This window comes from Mastacembelus armatus, chromosome 22, assembly GCF_900324485.2.
Source record: "Mastacembelus armatus chromosome 22, fMasArm1.2, whole genome shotgun sequence".
In the NCBI taxonomy this organism is placed as follows: domain Eukaryota; kingdom Metazoa; phylum Chordata; class Actinopteri; order Synbranchiformes; family Mastacembelidae; genus Mastacembelus; species Mastacembelus armatus.
The window spans coordinates 11,702,778-11,717,964 of record NC_046654.1 but is presented as its reverse complement, the minus strand read 5'-3'; the positions used below and the strand labels follow the sequence as shown (position 1 = coordinate 11,717,964).

Below are 15,187 nucleotides of genomic sequence, written 5' to 3'. Positions count from 1 at the left end.
AGAGTATTCTATCTCTCTCTAGAAAATGGTTTCTAATAGGATATAAGAGCAGACTGCAATGTCAACACTATCTTTTGAGTCCCTCTGCTTAAGAGATGATGATTGTCCATCTACAGATCAACACCAAGACTCGAAGGACGAGTCTGACACAGACTTGGAGTCAGATGGTAAGCACATAATATTGGTTCTTGGATTAACACATGGTGTTCTTGGATAAACAGTAAGCACCATTCTCAGCTCTTTCTTTAAAGGTGTAACTAAAGACATTATTTCTAAAAGTGATATGATTAAATGGCCTATTGTGACAAATTGTGGCTGTAAAAGATGCATTCATTACTATATGACAAGGAGCCATATAGTGGTGCTACTGTACTACTACTGTTTTTCAGAAAAAGACGAGTGCAGCAATGAGACACCTATAGCTGAAGTTTACCTGGAGGCCTGCAAGCTGGTGGGTGTGGTGCCAGTCTCCTACTTTATAAGGAACCTTCACTCTACGACCATGTCTCTTAGCCACCATGGGCTGGGACCACTGGGGTGCAAGGCACTCGCTATTGCTTTAGTGGTACGTTTAAAAAAAAAAAAAAAAAAAAAAAAAAAAAAATCAGTCATCAGTGTGACTTCTTTCAAATAGAAAATATCTGATTCACTTTTTGTATTTAGACTGATATACAAATCAACACTCTGGAACTGGCAGACAATCACATTCAAGCCGAGGGAACCAAATATCTCATGGAGCTGTTGAGGGCTAATTTTACCGTTCAGCACCTGGTATGTAGGGCAGTAAACCGACCAATAGAGGGCACAAGTGGGTTTCAAATGAATATTGATTTGACGTCATCATTGTAGAACCAGAATCTGTTTTGCTTTCAGGATTTGTCCAACAACTATCTGCAGTCTGAAGGAGCAGAGTCTGTTGCTAAAATGTTGCTTGACAACATTTCATTAAGGTCTATAAAACTTGCAGGTAACGTGCACATTAACAACATTTAAGTGTAGTGATATGAGGGCAACAGCATTTACATTTCTGAAGTGTATTTGAAACACTTTTGCTGAAGTGTCCAGAGACAAGACAGGAAATTCAGACGAGTTTACAGTATTTCAGGGTTGGGAGGTGATTTATTTTTACAGATCTGTAAATTTAACAATGACAATAATACTTATAATACTTAATACTTATTTATCATACTTATTTGGTATATTCAAACTGGCACTATTTTTCACAACAGGAAATAGATTTACTGATGATGATGCAAAACATTTTGCAGATGCCTTGTCGGTAAGTTGTTGATGAGGAGTTAACCAAACACTGGCATTTAAACCTTACTTGACAAAATGCCCAACATATTATTTGGTGGTTTTATTCATTTAGTTTGCTGTTGATATTTTTTGCATTTAGAGCAACTCCAGAGTTAAGGAACTGGACTTAAGCCATAATGAGTTTTGTGGAAAAGGAGGAGAAAATTTGGGACATCTGTTAGGTATGGTAAAATGCATTGATCATAATGTCTTTTTTTAAATGTGACCAAATGTCATGTTTTCAGTTAACGGTGTGATGGCATACCAAAAAAAGATTGGTCACATGTCACTGTTTATTTCTACAGCCAACAATGAAGGCCTAGAGGTGCTGGACCTCAGCTGGAACCATCTTAGAATGAAAGGGGCTGTCGCTCTTTGTGCTGGACTTAAGGTGTGGTTCTATAAGGAATTAATTTGATTACAGATTTAAAGTATACAGTATTTGATTAGTCATCTCCTCTACATTTAGGTTAATATCATGTTAAAATACCTCGACTTATCGTGGAATGGTTTCGGGAATGAGGGCGCCCTGGCCATGGGAGAAGCCTTAAAATTCAACAACACTTTAATGCACCTCAACCTCAGCAACAACCGCCTGACTAATGAGGGTGTCACCATGCTGTGCAGGGGCTTGGAGTTCAATGACACACTCCGAGTCCTGCTGGTGGGTAAATCAGGCTGCATTAAACCAACATACATTATCAGTATAGCTACAGATATACATTATGAATTGATGTGTGAGATAACTTTATTCTTACCCTTCTACAGCTGGCTTACAACTCTTTAACAGTAGAGGGGGCACTGACCTTGGTTAATGTGGTAAAGAACACGCCTAGAAGTGCCTTGGAGGAGATAAACTTATGTGTGAGTGACTAATTATCCTGTCATACAGTTCCTTAGACAAAATGATTAGGGTTTGATCACAGTTCAAATAAGTTGTAAATACGCTTGTGTTTAAGCTTAGCTTCTTTTTCCACCCTTCCTTGACTATAGAATGAAACACATTCTAAACATACTACACATGTACACACCCATCTTGCCAGTGCAATCAAGATTACTGTGCGACAGGATAATGTGAGGGGGAACACATTATTTGTGATAGTAATTTTTTATTGTATTTTACATTTGTATTTGAACAGAATGTGCTGGTGAACGAGAACTTTGTGCATCTGTTGGATTTAACGTGTCAGGAGCGCCCTGGTCTGGATGTGCAGTATGGAGGTGTGGGAGGCTTCATTGCTAAGAAGCCTCCAAAACGTGTGGATCCAATGAAAATCATACAGGTCTGTGAAATTTAAATGAACATTTTAATCTTACAGAGTACATTCAGTTCAAGTCAAATTTTATTTGTATAGTGCAATGTCCTACAAAAACATTTGTTTTTTTTTTGCATTTGAATTTGTATTTGCCTGATATATTTTTTCAGTGAAACATCTGACTCTCACAGTGCAGCACTGAGCGATTCATTGTTTTGTTGTGCATATATTTTCTAATGGTCAAAACACCTTCTCCCTTTTTTTCAAAGGATTATCTGGATCAACGCAAGCTGCGCCTGTGGGATTTCTTTCGTAACATTGACAAAGATGGCACCATGCACGTCTCTGTAACAGACTTCAGGAAGGCAGTGAAGGTTTCCAAAAATAAATCAAGGCTCGATTTATTGAACTGTGCAGAACCAGTGACATTTGCAGGAAGAGCTACACTAAAATTTCCAGTTACACATTACTAAGAAACTGTTTTGTGAAATCATGATGATGCTAAGCATGGGGCTACATACAGAGAATCATTCAAACCTTACTGGTAGGAACTACTTTGAGACTGAATATCTGACTCTTTTTCTTGTTGTGTGCAACTATGACAGCAATCAAGCATTCCTTTGGATCGATACCAGATTGAGGAACTGATTCAGAGACTGGATCGTGATAGGACAGGAATGGTAGACTACAGGTGAACACGTCTCAGACTGTTTGATTTTGCTCACAGATAACCTCCTTTAATTACTTCACAGACCAGACCTGTGAGGCATTTAAGTTTATTATTAGAAAACACTGAATGAATGACATTTTCATGTATTTTTACAATCACGGATGTTATCATTGTTTGAATATTGTTATAGTTTAACAAAGTGTGCTTTACTTACAAGCTGGGAATCTGTCCAGATCTTTACCTTGAATGATGTTTGCATACGGTGCAGTGAGGCATGTAATAACTTGGTTGCAGTCCTAAAGCTTGGCTCAACAAAGCAAATGCTGACGCGTGTTTCTGTGTAGGGGGCTGGCAGATACAAGGAAGCAGATGATGAGGGATCACCGCCGCCAGCTGAGGAAGGTTGAGTCCCGTCAGAAGAAAGAGAAGCAGAAGAGTGACCGCATCCTCAAGACTTTCCAGAGTGCTGTGGAGGCGGTTACACCACGCAGCTCCATGGTGATCTCACCCAGTGTGGCCAAAGAGGACTCAGGTGGCCTGCAGCCCTTCTCTGCCACCCCTCTCAGCTCATGGCACCACATTGTCATGTCCAACAGCAGTCGCTACTCTGTCACAAACCTGAGCAATGAGCACGTCCACCTCGCTATGTTAGGAGGCACCACATCTTGCCGTACCACCAGTTCCCTGCCAATGCGCTCCTATTCCCAACCCAATCTGTTGGATGACTCCCCTCACTCTACCCCTGGCAAATCTATCTCTGCCCAGGGTATAAGATCTGATCCAGAGATGAGCCACAGCAAGCTGAGCCCCACTGCTAACCACCTGACCATGTCCAGACCTGCTCTTAATATCAAACAGCCAGAAGTTAAGGCCAGGACCAAGATATTGAAGAAAAAGAAAGTTAAGAAAGATGTGGGAAAAGCTTCAAAGAATCCTACACAAACTACCAAGTGACATTAACACAGTACAATGACATCCTTAAAATTATTATTCTTATAGCTTGATATCACTGGCTTCTGTGTTACATGTGTAATCACTGAATAAAGATAGATTTCACTTATTTTTCTTGTTTCCAGTCCCTAAAAATGACAAATGTGTACAGTATAATCAAAACACTCATCTCTCAACATTTCATTCACCTGCCTGCTAAATAAGATGGGCCAACTGGGGGAAACAAAATAATAGAACAGAGTGATATAATATAAGACTTGGGAACCCTGTCAGATGGTAGAGCCACCCACAATAAATTCTTTGAATTGGGACGCACTGTTAAACACGGGAATCCATTCAAACAAACATTTGAGAATTGGTTTGAAAGGTAAACATTACAAGTGAGTGTTACATCTTGACATGTTTTGGGCAATAATGCTGTGAACGAGGACAGGTGCCACATCCTGGAGGATGCTGAAACAGGCTATATAAACCCCAGACACTCACCCATCTCCATCACAACCACTCCGACTGAACCAGAATGATTGGCACTCTGTATTTCTTAGCACTGCTGACCTCCACAGTGGCCTGGGGGGTATGTATGGCATGACTTACATCCTTTCATTCATCTTTGTGCTTTGAGGCTCTACCCACATTAGAGGTAAGCTGATCTCTGTTCACTTGCCATTCTTTCAAAGAGTGTAGGCCTGTGGCGTGAGGGGAGTGTGAGGAATGAGACAGGAGGTGGAAGCGGGGACAGATGTACCTGTGATGCTTTCTTGCCCAGCTCTACTTTTCCTATAAGAGACCTGGTGTTGATAGAGCAGACAGCTGGAGAGATCTCATACACACTGGAGCTGGAAATGGGCAAGGTACTTGCAATGTGCAATAAATAATGATATATTTGTGACAGACAAAAAAAAAAAAAAAAAAAAAAAAGAGATAAATGTGTGGTTTTTTTTCTGACTTCAGCTGGAGGAGTATGAGACCAAGCTGACAACATATGCAGAAAAGATTATAAAGTTGACATTGACAATTGATAAAATGGAGGAAAATCCTGATGACTACAACGATGCAGAAATAGAGGACATAAAGGTGGAGATTAAACAAGTGGAAGCTTTGATTAAAGAGCTGCAGCTCTCCATCAATGGCTCCACCACTGTCTTTGAGTCTCTTCGCGTGCAGGTTAAGCCCTAAACTCTTTTATTTTATCAATTTCAGTTGTATAACAACAGACACATTGGTAATCCACTGACAAACCACATGTTCACTGTCAGGTCACGGTCATGGTGGAGACCCTGAATAGGCTGGAAAAGACCTATGATAAGAATGTGGTTTTGGCAACCCGCAGAGAATACATCAAGGTGCAGCTGCAACTAGAGGAGTGTGAGAGACGCTATCAGGAGATCTTCAAACCCAACATTGGTAAGCTCATTCACACTAATACACATGTCTAGATCTAAGCGATTTTGAACTAATGTAACACAACTTTCCTCTCTCTCTCTTCAGGTTCTTGTGCACACACTGGTATCATCAAAGTCAGCAAGCCCATTGTAAGCCACCTGAATGCCCATCTGAACGCTGGCTACAAATTTGGAGGCTGGGGGAAGGATTCCAAGCCTCTTCCTCACAGAGAGTCTATGTACTGGTACTCTGGTTACACTAGTGCCTCCATTATTGACATTAGGTTCTACACAAACTACAAGAATCTCATCTTGAGAAATCACTTCGAGCATCACAATTTACACACCAGCTGGAGAGGTACAGGAAACAATTTCATCATCCGAGACAACACTCTGTATTATCAGATCAACAGTCCATTTGGTTTGGCCAAACAAAATTTTACCACTATGAAATATGAGTCCAGGGTGATTCCTAAAGCTAGCACAAGATTCTCCTACACTAACTCCCCAAATCAGAACTTTGACTTTGCAGCTGATGAAACTGGTCTGTGGGTGACCTATGCTACAGAGGAGTCCAGTGGTCGGATGGTTATTGCTAAAATACACGAGCCTTCCTTTGGAATAGAGGAGGAATGGCAGACCAGTGTCTATAAACCAGGAGTGAGCAATGCTTTCATGGTGTGTGGTGTACTGTATGTAGTCAGAACAGTTGATATCCAAAATGAAGAAATCTTTTATAAGTATGACACCAAAACCAAACAAGAAAGTTACATCAGTGTTATCTTTGAGAGGTTCCAGGAAACGTATTATAACCTGGACTACAATCCCACTGATCAGAAACTCTACATGTACAATGATGGCTACTATGTTAACTACCATCTCTGGTTTAATCACACAACTAAAGCCATTGAAGAACCTGCAATTCTCCTGACTTAAGTCTTTATGTGTGATTTACTGAAGTCTCATGGATAAAACAGTGATTGTATTTCTTACTTTTCCCCTGTACTTTACATGGCACATCATGTATCCTTCTTTTACTTAATTGCTAAATAAATCTCATAAGCAATGCATGTCAGATGTGTTCTTGGGCAAATACTTACTCTGATACTACTGACTTTGTTTATTTTATACCATAATTCTTCATTTGGAGTAGTAATGGTTTCTGATTCTGTAAGAAAGTAGACATAAAGCTGAATTTTGATTTATAATAGAAATAATTATCAATTTACTTGACCTAAACATTATTAGTGTTAATTCCATAAACATCTGTAAAAAAAAAAGTTACAGAAAGTAATTTCTACTTTTAGCATTTGCATACTTAAATCATTACTAATTAGGAATCATTATCTTTGCTCTCTCATTGCCATTTAATTTTTCTAAGGTGCTTATAGAAGATATTTTTACATGTCACAGTAGGAAAGACACAAGCACAAATAATGAAATGAATCATGGCTGAATTTGATTTGGCTGCTCCAGGTCCTGCTCTAGTGAGTGCTGACACTGTCACACTGTCATTGCTTAGTGGGATGTTTTCCTACTATGGAAAGTCAAAATCTCTAATAACTGTCAACAGTCCTACCATTGTGCAACCTGACAGTGATAAGAATAAAGTCTAATCCTGTCACACTTTATTTTTATTTTGCTCCTCTCAGTGTTTATAAGACACTTAGCAAAAACCAACGCAGTCTAATACAAGATTTTTTTTAAGGTGATAATGTTCAGCTTTATTTGAAACCTTTATAGAGATGTTGATTCAAATGCATATTGGTGTTTAAATATATTAATTAAGGCCTGTCAAGACATTTTACAATGCCAGCTATAAAAAGGACCTGTTGAGTTGCAGTAACGGTGAAACAAAGCACATCATTTTCATACTCATCAAATCATCCTGGGACCTTTGGTTTACTGTATGTATGTCCTGCATGTGTATTCATTAAACTTTAAACTCCACTCACAAATAAGCTGTAAGGTTCTTTTCCTTTTATATGTCTCCTGTCAGGCCAGCATGGTGGTTGAGTGGTTAGCACTGTTGCCTCACAGCAAGAAGGGCCTGGGTTCGCAATCCGGCCTTTCTGTGTAGAGTTTGCATGTTCTCCCTGTGCTTGTGTGGGTTTACTCCAGGTACTCCTGTTTCCTCTCACAGTCCAAAAACATGTATGTCAGGTTGATTGGTGACTCTAAATTGCCCATAGGAGTGAGTGTGAGTGTGTGAGGTTGTTTGTCTCTATGTGGCCCTGTGATGGACTGGTGACCTGTCCAGGGTGGACCCCTGCCTTCCACCCAAAGAGAGTTGGGATAGGCTCCAGCAGATCCCCGTGACCCTGGTTAAGGAATAAGTGGGTATAGATAATGGATGGATGTCTCCTGTCTGTACAAACACTGCAGCTGCAGTGTTTGGTGAAAGAGATAAATGCCTCCTTCTGTAACTGAATGGGAATCATTACAGTTACAGTTACAGACACTACAGTTTCCACTCAATGGTGTATAAATAATCAAACCTTTGCTAAATTAACTACTACTGCTTTTCATATCAGGGGCTCAGTTTTAAGTTTCCTTTAAAACTGCCGTCAGAGAGATTTCGTAATCTTTGAGTCAGCATTTAACTTAAACGTTATTTCCTCAAGCCACAATATGCCCATTCTTATGAAATCTGCTCTTCAAAAGCACAACCCAAGTCACATGCATCGGATTATGCAATTAATTATGTGGGAGAGAAAGCATTAAAGAAAATATGATCCAATTCCTTCACTTTAGAGGTGGTGGCCATACAAAGAAGTATGATCCAGAATTAAGTATTAAACTAAATTAAATTCCAGTCCTGAGTCAGTGTAATATCTACCTGTGGATATGATGACTTCATCACATGCTGTCAGTTAACATACCATAAACAAGGTGCAGACTGAAATGACTACATATGGCGTTTTTCACATCCACACCCAGTGTTCCAACCAAACCTGACGTAGTGGATTTCTCAAAGCTTAATGTGTGCAAACATGGATAATGTCTGTCATAGGCTACTTGTGAACCAACATCTGTTCTTCTGTTGATGTTCCAGAGATGGCAAACAGTAACAGTGGGAAGACAGAAGGTGTCTGTGATGCTGTGATAAGAGATGTCTTTAAAAACCCTCTGACCAAGTATCCAAAGAGACACTTTCGAGGTGAACTGAGACAACATGTTGCCAATTCTACTGCTGCTTCTCTCGGTCCTCAGTCCTACTTTGGCTTGGATTGTAAGTGACTTTTACCTTCTCAGACTAAAACCTGCAAATGCATTTTTCATTTATTATTTATTACAATAAAACGGTTGTGTTAAAGTTTTTGGGGATTTTTTTGTTCAGCCAGTGGAGGACTGGGAGTCTGGCAATGTGACTGCATCGGTGGGCGAGTCAGGTCAGTGTGTTTGTCATGTGTATCTACCAGACACCACCTTCCCTGCTGACCGGGTTCAGCACATGCAACAAGTCAGCAAGGATCTGATCCTGGAAGTGGAAATCCAACTGAAAAAGGTGCAGCAGATCTTAGAAGCAGCATGAAAACATATGTTGTGTTAAAACATGTTCACACTGACCCATGTCTTATTTCAGATGGTGAGCTATGAGGGTAAACTGGAGGTTTATCTTAAACAACTGAAAGACCTGACTGTTAGAGTGACTATACTGCAGACCAGCGCTGACAATTACATCAAACTGGACTTCGAGCTGCTCAGGATTGAGCTCAGAGAGTTTGAGATTCTGGTGTCACAGCTGAAAGAGTCTCTCAACTCCTCCTCGCCTATATTCGACAGTCTGTATACTGAGGTGAAAGGACCGTTTGAACTTATACTTGCAAATCAGATGGCTTTGTCTATAGTTAGAATACTAGATTTCAGGTTAATATCTGTATGTATTCTCAGATCCACAACATGACCCTCATTGTCAACCAACTGGAAACCTATGACAAGAGCAACCTCGAGGTGATTCGCATTGAGTTTGCTAAACTGCAGAGGAAACTGGAGGAGTGCCAGAAGGAGCAAGACCTCATCACACCAGATATCGGTAAGTTGCCAGGTCAGATGATAATAGTGGATAAGATCTGACAAATCCAAAATTACCAATCACTGCCAACATGTTTTTATTTTCTTTCCAGGCAACTGCAACCACACCGGGATCCTGAGCATCAGCAAACCGATGGTGGTACAAGTAAATGCTCATTTGAACGCAGGTTACCAGTTTGGAGGCTGGGGAAAAGACTCCAAACCTGTTCGCGGTTATGAGTCAATGTACTTCTATGGTGCATACACCAGTGCAGCAGTGTATAACTTCTACTTGTACTCTAACTACGAAAACCTGATTCTGAGGTCTGCATTCAAAAACCATGCCATACCAAACGGGTGGGTAGGTGCTGGTAACAATTACATTGTTCATGGTAACAGCATTTATTACCAGATCAACACGCCATTTAGTATGAGCAAACTGAATCTAACCAGTTCCAGATATGAGTACCGAGTGATTCCATCTGCTAGTCAAAGGTTCTCATACAGTTATTCAGAAAATCAGAACCTGGATTTTGCAGCTGATGAAAATGGCTTGTGGGTAATGTATGCCTCAGAGGACAGCAAGGGTAAAATTGTTGTTGCTAAACTAGATGAGAAAGCTTTTGGCATTGCAGACGAGTGGCGCACTGGTGCGTTCAAGCAGATGGCTGGAAATGCATTCATGGTCTGTGGAGTCATGTATGCCACCAGGTCTGTGGATCTGAACACAGAGGAGATCTACTATGCATATGACACAAAAACCAAGGAGGAGAAACACCTCAACATCCACTTCCAGAAGTTCCAGGAGAAATACACCAATCTTGACTACAATCCAACTGATCAGAAGCTCTACATGTACAACAATGGCTACTATGTGTCCTACAATGTGAGATTTAACAAAGAATGATTTCTCTTCTTCTTTGTGGTCTACCGTATTATGATTGATACGAATGATCTGTATTAACTCTTCTTGTCACTGGACTCTCTAAAGCTACGTACTATAACTCACAGACTGTCTTTTTTTTCTGAATAAAATCAAACTAAAGCATTCAAATGATATCACTGACCTTGACTATGAATTTTACACGTATTGTTAATACAGTTGAAATACAAAAAAGTATTACACATAATCAAATAATTCAAATAAAAACTAAATGAATACAAGTGATATCCAGTACTATAAAACATATACAGTATGTCAAAATCAATAAATGAAACTGATCCTCTCTGTATTGCAAACAGACCAATGTTTCATCACTAGTGTATCTTTATCAAATTGGACAAAGATACAAAACATATAATAGTCCACAGTCAGTATATGGTAACATACATATATTGTATCTACAAGTCAACCTAAAAAAGCTGTACATTTGAATGTTGAATAGTGGACCCAGAGACAGGAGCTGTCACAGCTGATGTAACCCTACACTACACAGCAGAATCAGAAGCGCACACAGAAATGCTAAATATACACAAAGTCTAAAACAAAAAGTCAGGTAGAACCAATCCCTTTAGCTTTCAGTGATTTCATGGCAGTGTCAAGGTCAACATGACCTAAATTAGGAGGCATCGTGCTCTGCTACTTGTACTTCATATATTTATGTGCTTTTCCACACATTAACATGAACAGGATGATTAAGAATATGATTCTTCCATTCATCAGATATTCAATTATCAGGGTTTTTTTTTGTGTGTGGTGAAATGAAAACTTGAAATGATTATTCAACCAATTTAGAAATCAAATATCAGCACTATGGTTAAGGCTGCTGATAGTTTTGTTCTTTTGAAGTTGAAGTATATTAATTCCAAATAGCTAAGCAATTGTGCGGTATTGTCATAAAAGTAAGTGTTAGGAGTTTGTAGGCATTGGACCATCTCAGTCCTCATTTAGGTCCTCAGCATCATAAACGTGGGTAAGATAAGAACAATATAGTGCAGCATGAGATAACGGATCATCAGAAGAGTGTGAATACTTGAGGGAAAAAAGTATCCCCAATTCATTTAAAAAATACTGTGTTACATGTGTCAAAGCAGCCTAAGTTACTCTGAAACACTTCACTTGTAATCAATTGAATATACTCCTCATAAAACTGAATAAAATTCAAATTTAGCTTTATGGTCTTGGCAAACTTGTCTGTATATACAGTACAGGAAACAGTTAGTACATAAAAGCTTAAGTTTTGTCAATTGCTAAATAAAGCTTCTAGAAGTAAACCCTCTCGCCTCCCAATCATAAAACTGTACTAAACCCAGGACAGCGTGTATAATAAGGACACCTGCATTGATCTCAAGGATGCAAATAAAACTCCAGTGACCCATGAATGATGTCATATGCTAAGATGATAAGAGGTGTAAGCCCCACCAATAACAGTAGACATCAGACCAGACAACAAAGAGACAATCTACGACTAGAGATACAGAGATACAATGGCTCTGACGCTGCTGCTACTGTTCCTCATACTGAGCCCTGCTCTGGCTTGGCTCGTAAGTTTTTCAAGATGACTGTTGACTGTTAGCTCTTTGTTAATTGTATACTGAGTAATCTCTAAATAAAATAACTCAGTTTTCTTGCAGCCGGTGGAGGACTGGGAATCGGGTAATGTGACAACATCTGGAGGAGGACTGGAGTGTGTTTGCAGCGTGTTCCTACCTGACAGCAGCTTCCCTGCAGACCGTGTGCAACACATGCAGCAAGTTGCCACCAATCTGAGGCTGGAGGTGGAAATTCAGATGAATAAGGTCAGCATGAAACAGATTATTGCCTATGTTTCAATTTTGTTTGAAGTGGTGTTCAGCCACTTTTATATATATATATATATATATATATATATATATATATATGTGTGTGTGTGTGTGTGTGTGTAGTCATCAAAACATATCAACCTCAATAAAACTTTCAAATGTGCTTATAGAAAAAATACTAAGCAAATATACTACTAGTCTAATATATAATATATATTTATTATAATGTAAGAGTTTAGTAAGCCTTTATGAGTTCATGTAGGTAAAGTCAGAGTATGTAGAGTTTTGGTAATGGCTGAATAGCACTGACTTAAAAGTGAAAATCTGACTATACAAGTGAATAACATTTTCACAATTGACTGTACATAATGTATTTTAAATATACTCCTCATCAATAGATAATCACAAACTCACCTTTGTATATTAAGTCATTGGATTCCAATATTTAATACAGTATTATCAGCACTGCCATGCTCTCTTGTTTGAGGTTAGTGTGTATAGCAGCCAGACTACCACTCTGTAAGTACAGACACAATAATAATTCAGCATCAATATGTAATATTTGCCCTGATTACTTTTTTATTTACTTGTTTATCTATTTTCAAATTGAATGTAGTCTACCAGATTCCTTTGCAGTTGCCAGAAGTACAATAACTAAAATATTAGCTAACTAAGTACATTTACTCAAATACTGCACTTAAATACAATTTTCAGGTATCTGCACTTTATTCCAGTTCTTTCCATTTTCTGCTACTTCATACTATGACGTCATTACATTTCAGAGGAACATATTATACTTTAACTCAACAACTAATAAATGGCCTAGTGAGGGCCTAGTCAGACAAGTTCAATGAACCTCTTCTTGTACCTTAAACAACATCCTGTTGCCTAGCGACAACATACACTAAGGATGCCTGGTTGTGACAAACTGCACAAAAGGCAGCCTCCGGCCCCAAAGCTAGCGTAAGTTGACTAGCGAGTAAATAAAGTATAAACCTCTAGTTACTGCTAATATGACACAAAGCACTAACATTACACATTTCTCAAAAAAACTCCCAAATTAAAATCATATAAACTCAATAAATAGATAGCATCAAATAAAGGGTAAGGGAGAACCACTAACAACTGGAGTTAAATTCCTTGTATGTGTTAGCATTTTACAGTAAAACCAAAAAAAAAATCTGCTAAGTTTGGTTTTTAACACCGTATATTGCTGCATAGCAAAGAGTTAAACAAGGACTGGAAGAAATGAATAGCCACATATTCCATGAGGGGAAATAAGTAGCCTACAGAATATATTTTGCTTGTTTGTTGTTATGTTATTCAAGTTAAGATAAATCATACAATGCAGTCATATAGCAGTAATCGATTCCTCAGTATACAAACTTGTGTGTGTGTGTAATTTAGCTTGTCTACTATGGGGCCAAACTGGATATCTTCCTAGGAGAACTGAAGGGCCTGACTGTCAGAGTGGCCATAATGGAGAGCAGTCCTGACAATTACATCAAACTGGACTTTGAGATGCTCAGGATTGAGCTCAGAGAGTTTGAGGCTCTGGTATCTCAGCTCAAAGAGTCTCTAAACTCCTCTTCACCCATGCTGGACAGCCTGTATACTGAGGTAAAGAGTTAAAGACTTTGGTTCACTATTCATATGATCTTACTGGTTATGTGGTACCTAATGTGGTGCATATTTATTCCAGATCCACAACATGACCCTCATTGTCAACCAACTGGAGACCTATGACAAGAGCAACCTCGAGGTGATCCGCATTGAGTTTGCTAAACTGCAGAGGAAACTGGAGGAGTGCCAGAAGGAGCAAGAACTCATCACACCAGATATTGGTAAGTCCATTATTGGCAGTAGCAGGTCAGTAGTTTGCATGAGACAGAGTTAAATGTAATTTGTTTTACTTTCTTTCAAGGTAACTGCAACCACACAGGAATTATGAGTGTCAGCAAGCCTAAGGTATTCCAAATAAATGCTCATCTGAACCCAGGATACCAGTACGGAGGCTGGGGAAAGGACTCCAAACCTGTTCGAGGCTATGAGTCAATGTACTGGTATGGTGCATACAGCAGGCCCTCAGTGTATGAGTTCTACCTGTACTCTAATTATGACAAACTCATTGAACGGTCCTCCTTTACGCACCATGGCCTGCCACAAGGCTATGAAGGCACCGGGAACAATTATGTTGTTCATGGTAACACCGTATATTTCCAGGCTGATAATCCATTCAGAATGTCCAAACTAAATCTGACCTCTTCTGTTTATAGTCACCGACACTTTACCAAAGCAAGCGAAAGATTCACCTATACTTATTCACCAAACCAGTACTTAGATTTTTCGGCTGATGAGAAAGGATTGTGGGTAATGTATGCCACAGAGGAGGCCAAAGGTAAAATTGTGATCGCTAAGATAGATGAGAAATCGTTTGGTATTGAGGATGAGTGGACCACTAGTGCGTTCAAGCCTCTAGTAGGAAATGCGTTCATGGTGTGTGGGGTCATGTATGCCACCAGGCCAGGAGATGTGAACACTGAGGAGATCTATTACTCTTATGACACTAAGACAAAAGAGGAGAAATACATGAGTATTCCCCTTCAGAAATTCCAGGAGAATTTTGTCAACCTGCACTACAATCCCACTGATCAAAAGCTCTACATGTACAACAATGGCTACTATGTGTCCTACAATGTGAGGTTTAGCAGAGAGTGATGCATATTGTCCTTGATCTGCTGTATTGTGATTGATGCAAATGATCTTTCCCCAGCAGTCTCACTGTGACATTCAGAAACTACAATTTCGTTTCTTCAATAAAATCTAATCTGAGCATTCAAACGTGTGTCCTGTTTTGTTTATAAGTAAATGTA

General features: G+C 39.3%; 4 protein-coding genes across 4 annotated transcripts; all 4 read left to right on the top strand.

Annotated features, from left to right (window-relative positions):
* Positions 1 to 58: 58 nt before the first annotated feature.
* On the top strand, positions 59 to 4,179 carry lrrc74a (leucine rich repeat containing 74A). The gene is made up of 13 exons (XM_026308002.1): positions 59 to 184; positions 401 to 565; positions 664 to 771; positions 874 to 967; positions 1,230 to 1,279; positions 1,400 to 1,481; positions 1,605 to 1,690; positions 1,769 to 1,963; positions 2,068 to 2,163; positions 2,439 to 2,582; positions 2,825 to 2,929; positions 3,161 to 3,246; positions 3,570 to 4,179. Exons 1-13 carry the CDS (start codon positions 59 to 61, stop codon positions 4,177 to 4,179), a joined length of 1,947 nt encoding a protein of 648 aa, XP_026163787.1.
* A 513-nt stretch (positions 4,180 to 4,692) lies between these two features.
* olfm4.1 (olfactomedin 4, tandem duplicate 1) lies at positions 4,693 to 6,564 on the top strand. The gene is made up of 5 exons (XM_026306914.1): positions 4,693 to 4,750; positions 4,854 to 5,027; positions 5,128 to 5,340; positions 5,433 to 5,580; positions 5,665 to 6,564. The coding sequence occupies exons 1-5, from the start codon at positions 4,697 to 4,699 to the stop codon at positions 6,492 to 6,494; spliced, it is 1,419 nt and encodes a 472-aa protein (XP_026162699.1). The 5' UTR covers positions 4,693 to 4,696; the 3' UTR covers positions 6,495 to 6,564.
* Positions 6,565 to 8,591: 2,027 nt separating this feature from the next.
* Positions 8,592 to 10,595, top strand: LOC113130041 (olfactomedin-4-like). Its single transcript, XM_026306332.1, has 5 exons — positions 8,592 to 8,790; positions 8,899 to 9,066; positions 9,145 to 9,357; positions 9,453 to 9,594; positions 9,686 to 10,595. The coding sequence occupies exons 1-5, from the start codon at positions 8,734 to 8,736 to the stop codon at positions 10,477 to 10,479; spliced, it is 1,374 nt and encodes a 457-aa protein (XP_026162117.1). The 5' UTR covers positions 8,592 to 8,733; the 3' UTR covers positions 10,480 to 10,595.
* Positions 10,596 to 11,911: 1,316 nt separating this feature from the next.
* On the top strand, positions 11,912 to 15,032 carry LOC113129567 (olfactomedin-4-like). Its single transcript, XM_026305641.1, has 6 exons — positions 11,912 to 11,923; positions 11,985 to 12,056; positions 12,147 to 12,311; positions 13,722 to 13,934; positions 14,017 to 14,158; positions 14,239 to 15,032. The coding sequence occupies exons 1-6, from the start codon at positions 11,912 to 11,914 to the stop codon at positions 15,030 to 15,032; spliced, it is 1,398 nt and encodes a 465-aa protein (XP_026161426.1).
* The last annotated feature ends 155 nt before the right edge of the window (positions 15,033 to 15,187 follow it).

Excerpts from the sequence above, each read along its gene's own strand:
- lrrc74a (XM_026308002.1), top strand. The coding sequence starts at position 59 with ATGTCAACACTATCTTTTGAGTCCCTCTGCTTAAGAGATGATGATTGT. Across the intron at positions 185-400 it reads ATGGTAAGCACATAATATTG|TGCAGCAATGAGACACCTAT; the intron begins GTTCTTGGATTA and ends GAAAAAGACGAG. Across the intron at positions 2,164-2,438 it reads TGGAGGAGATAAACTTATGT|AATGTGCTGGTGAACGAGAA; the intron begins GTGAGTGACTAA and ends GTATTTGAACAG.
- olfm4.1 (XM_026306914.1), top strand. The coding sequence starts at position 4,697 with ATGATTGGCACTCTGTATTTCTTAGCACTGCTGACCTCCACAGTGGCC. Across the intron at positions 5,028-5,127 it reads TGGAGCTGGAAATGGGCAAG|CTGGAGGAGTATGAGACCAA; the intron begins GTACTTGCAATG and ends TTCTGACTTCAG. Across the intron at positions 5,581-5,664 it reads GATCTTCAAACCCAACATTG|GTTCTTGTGCACACACTGGT; the intron begins GTAAGCTCATTC and ends CTCTCTCTTCAG.
- LOC113130041 (XM_026306332.1), top strand. The coding sequence starts at position 8,734 with ATGTTGCCAATTCTACTGCTGCTTCTCTCGGTCCTCAGTCCTACTTTG. Across the intron at positions 9,358-9,452 it reads TCGACAGTCTGTATACTGAG|ATCCACAACATGACCCTCAT; the intron begins GTGAAAGGACCG and ends ATGTATTCTCAG. Across the intron at positions 9,595-9,685 it reads CCTCATCACACCAGATATCG|GCAACTGCAACCACACCGGG; the intron begins GTAAGTTGCCAG and ends TTTTCTTTCCAG.
- LOC113129567 (XM_026305641.1), top strand. Across the intron at positions 12,057-12,146 it reads GCCCTGCTCTGGCTTGGCTC|CCGGTGGAGGACTGGGAATC; the intron begins GTAAGTTTTTCA and ends GTTTTCTTGCAG. Across the intron at positions 12,312-13,721 it reads TGGAAATTCAGATGAATAAG|CTTGTCTACTATGGGGCCAA; the intron begins GTCAGCATGAAA and ends TGTGTAATTTAG.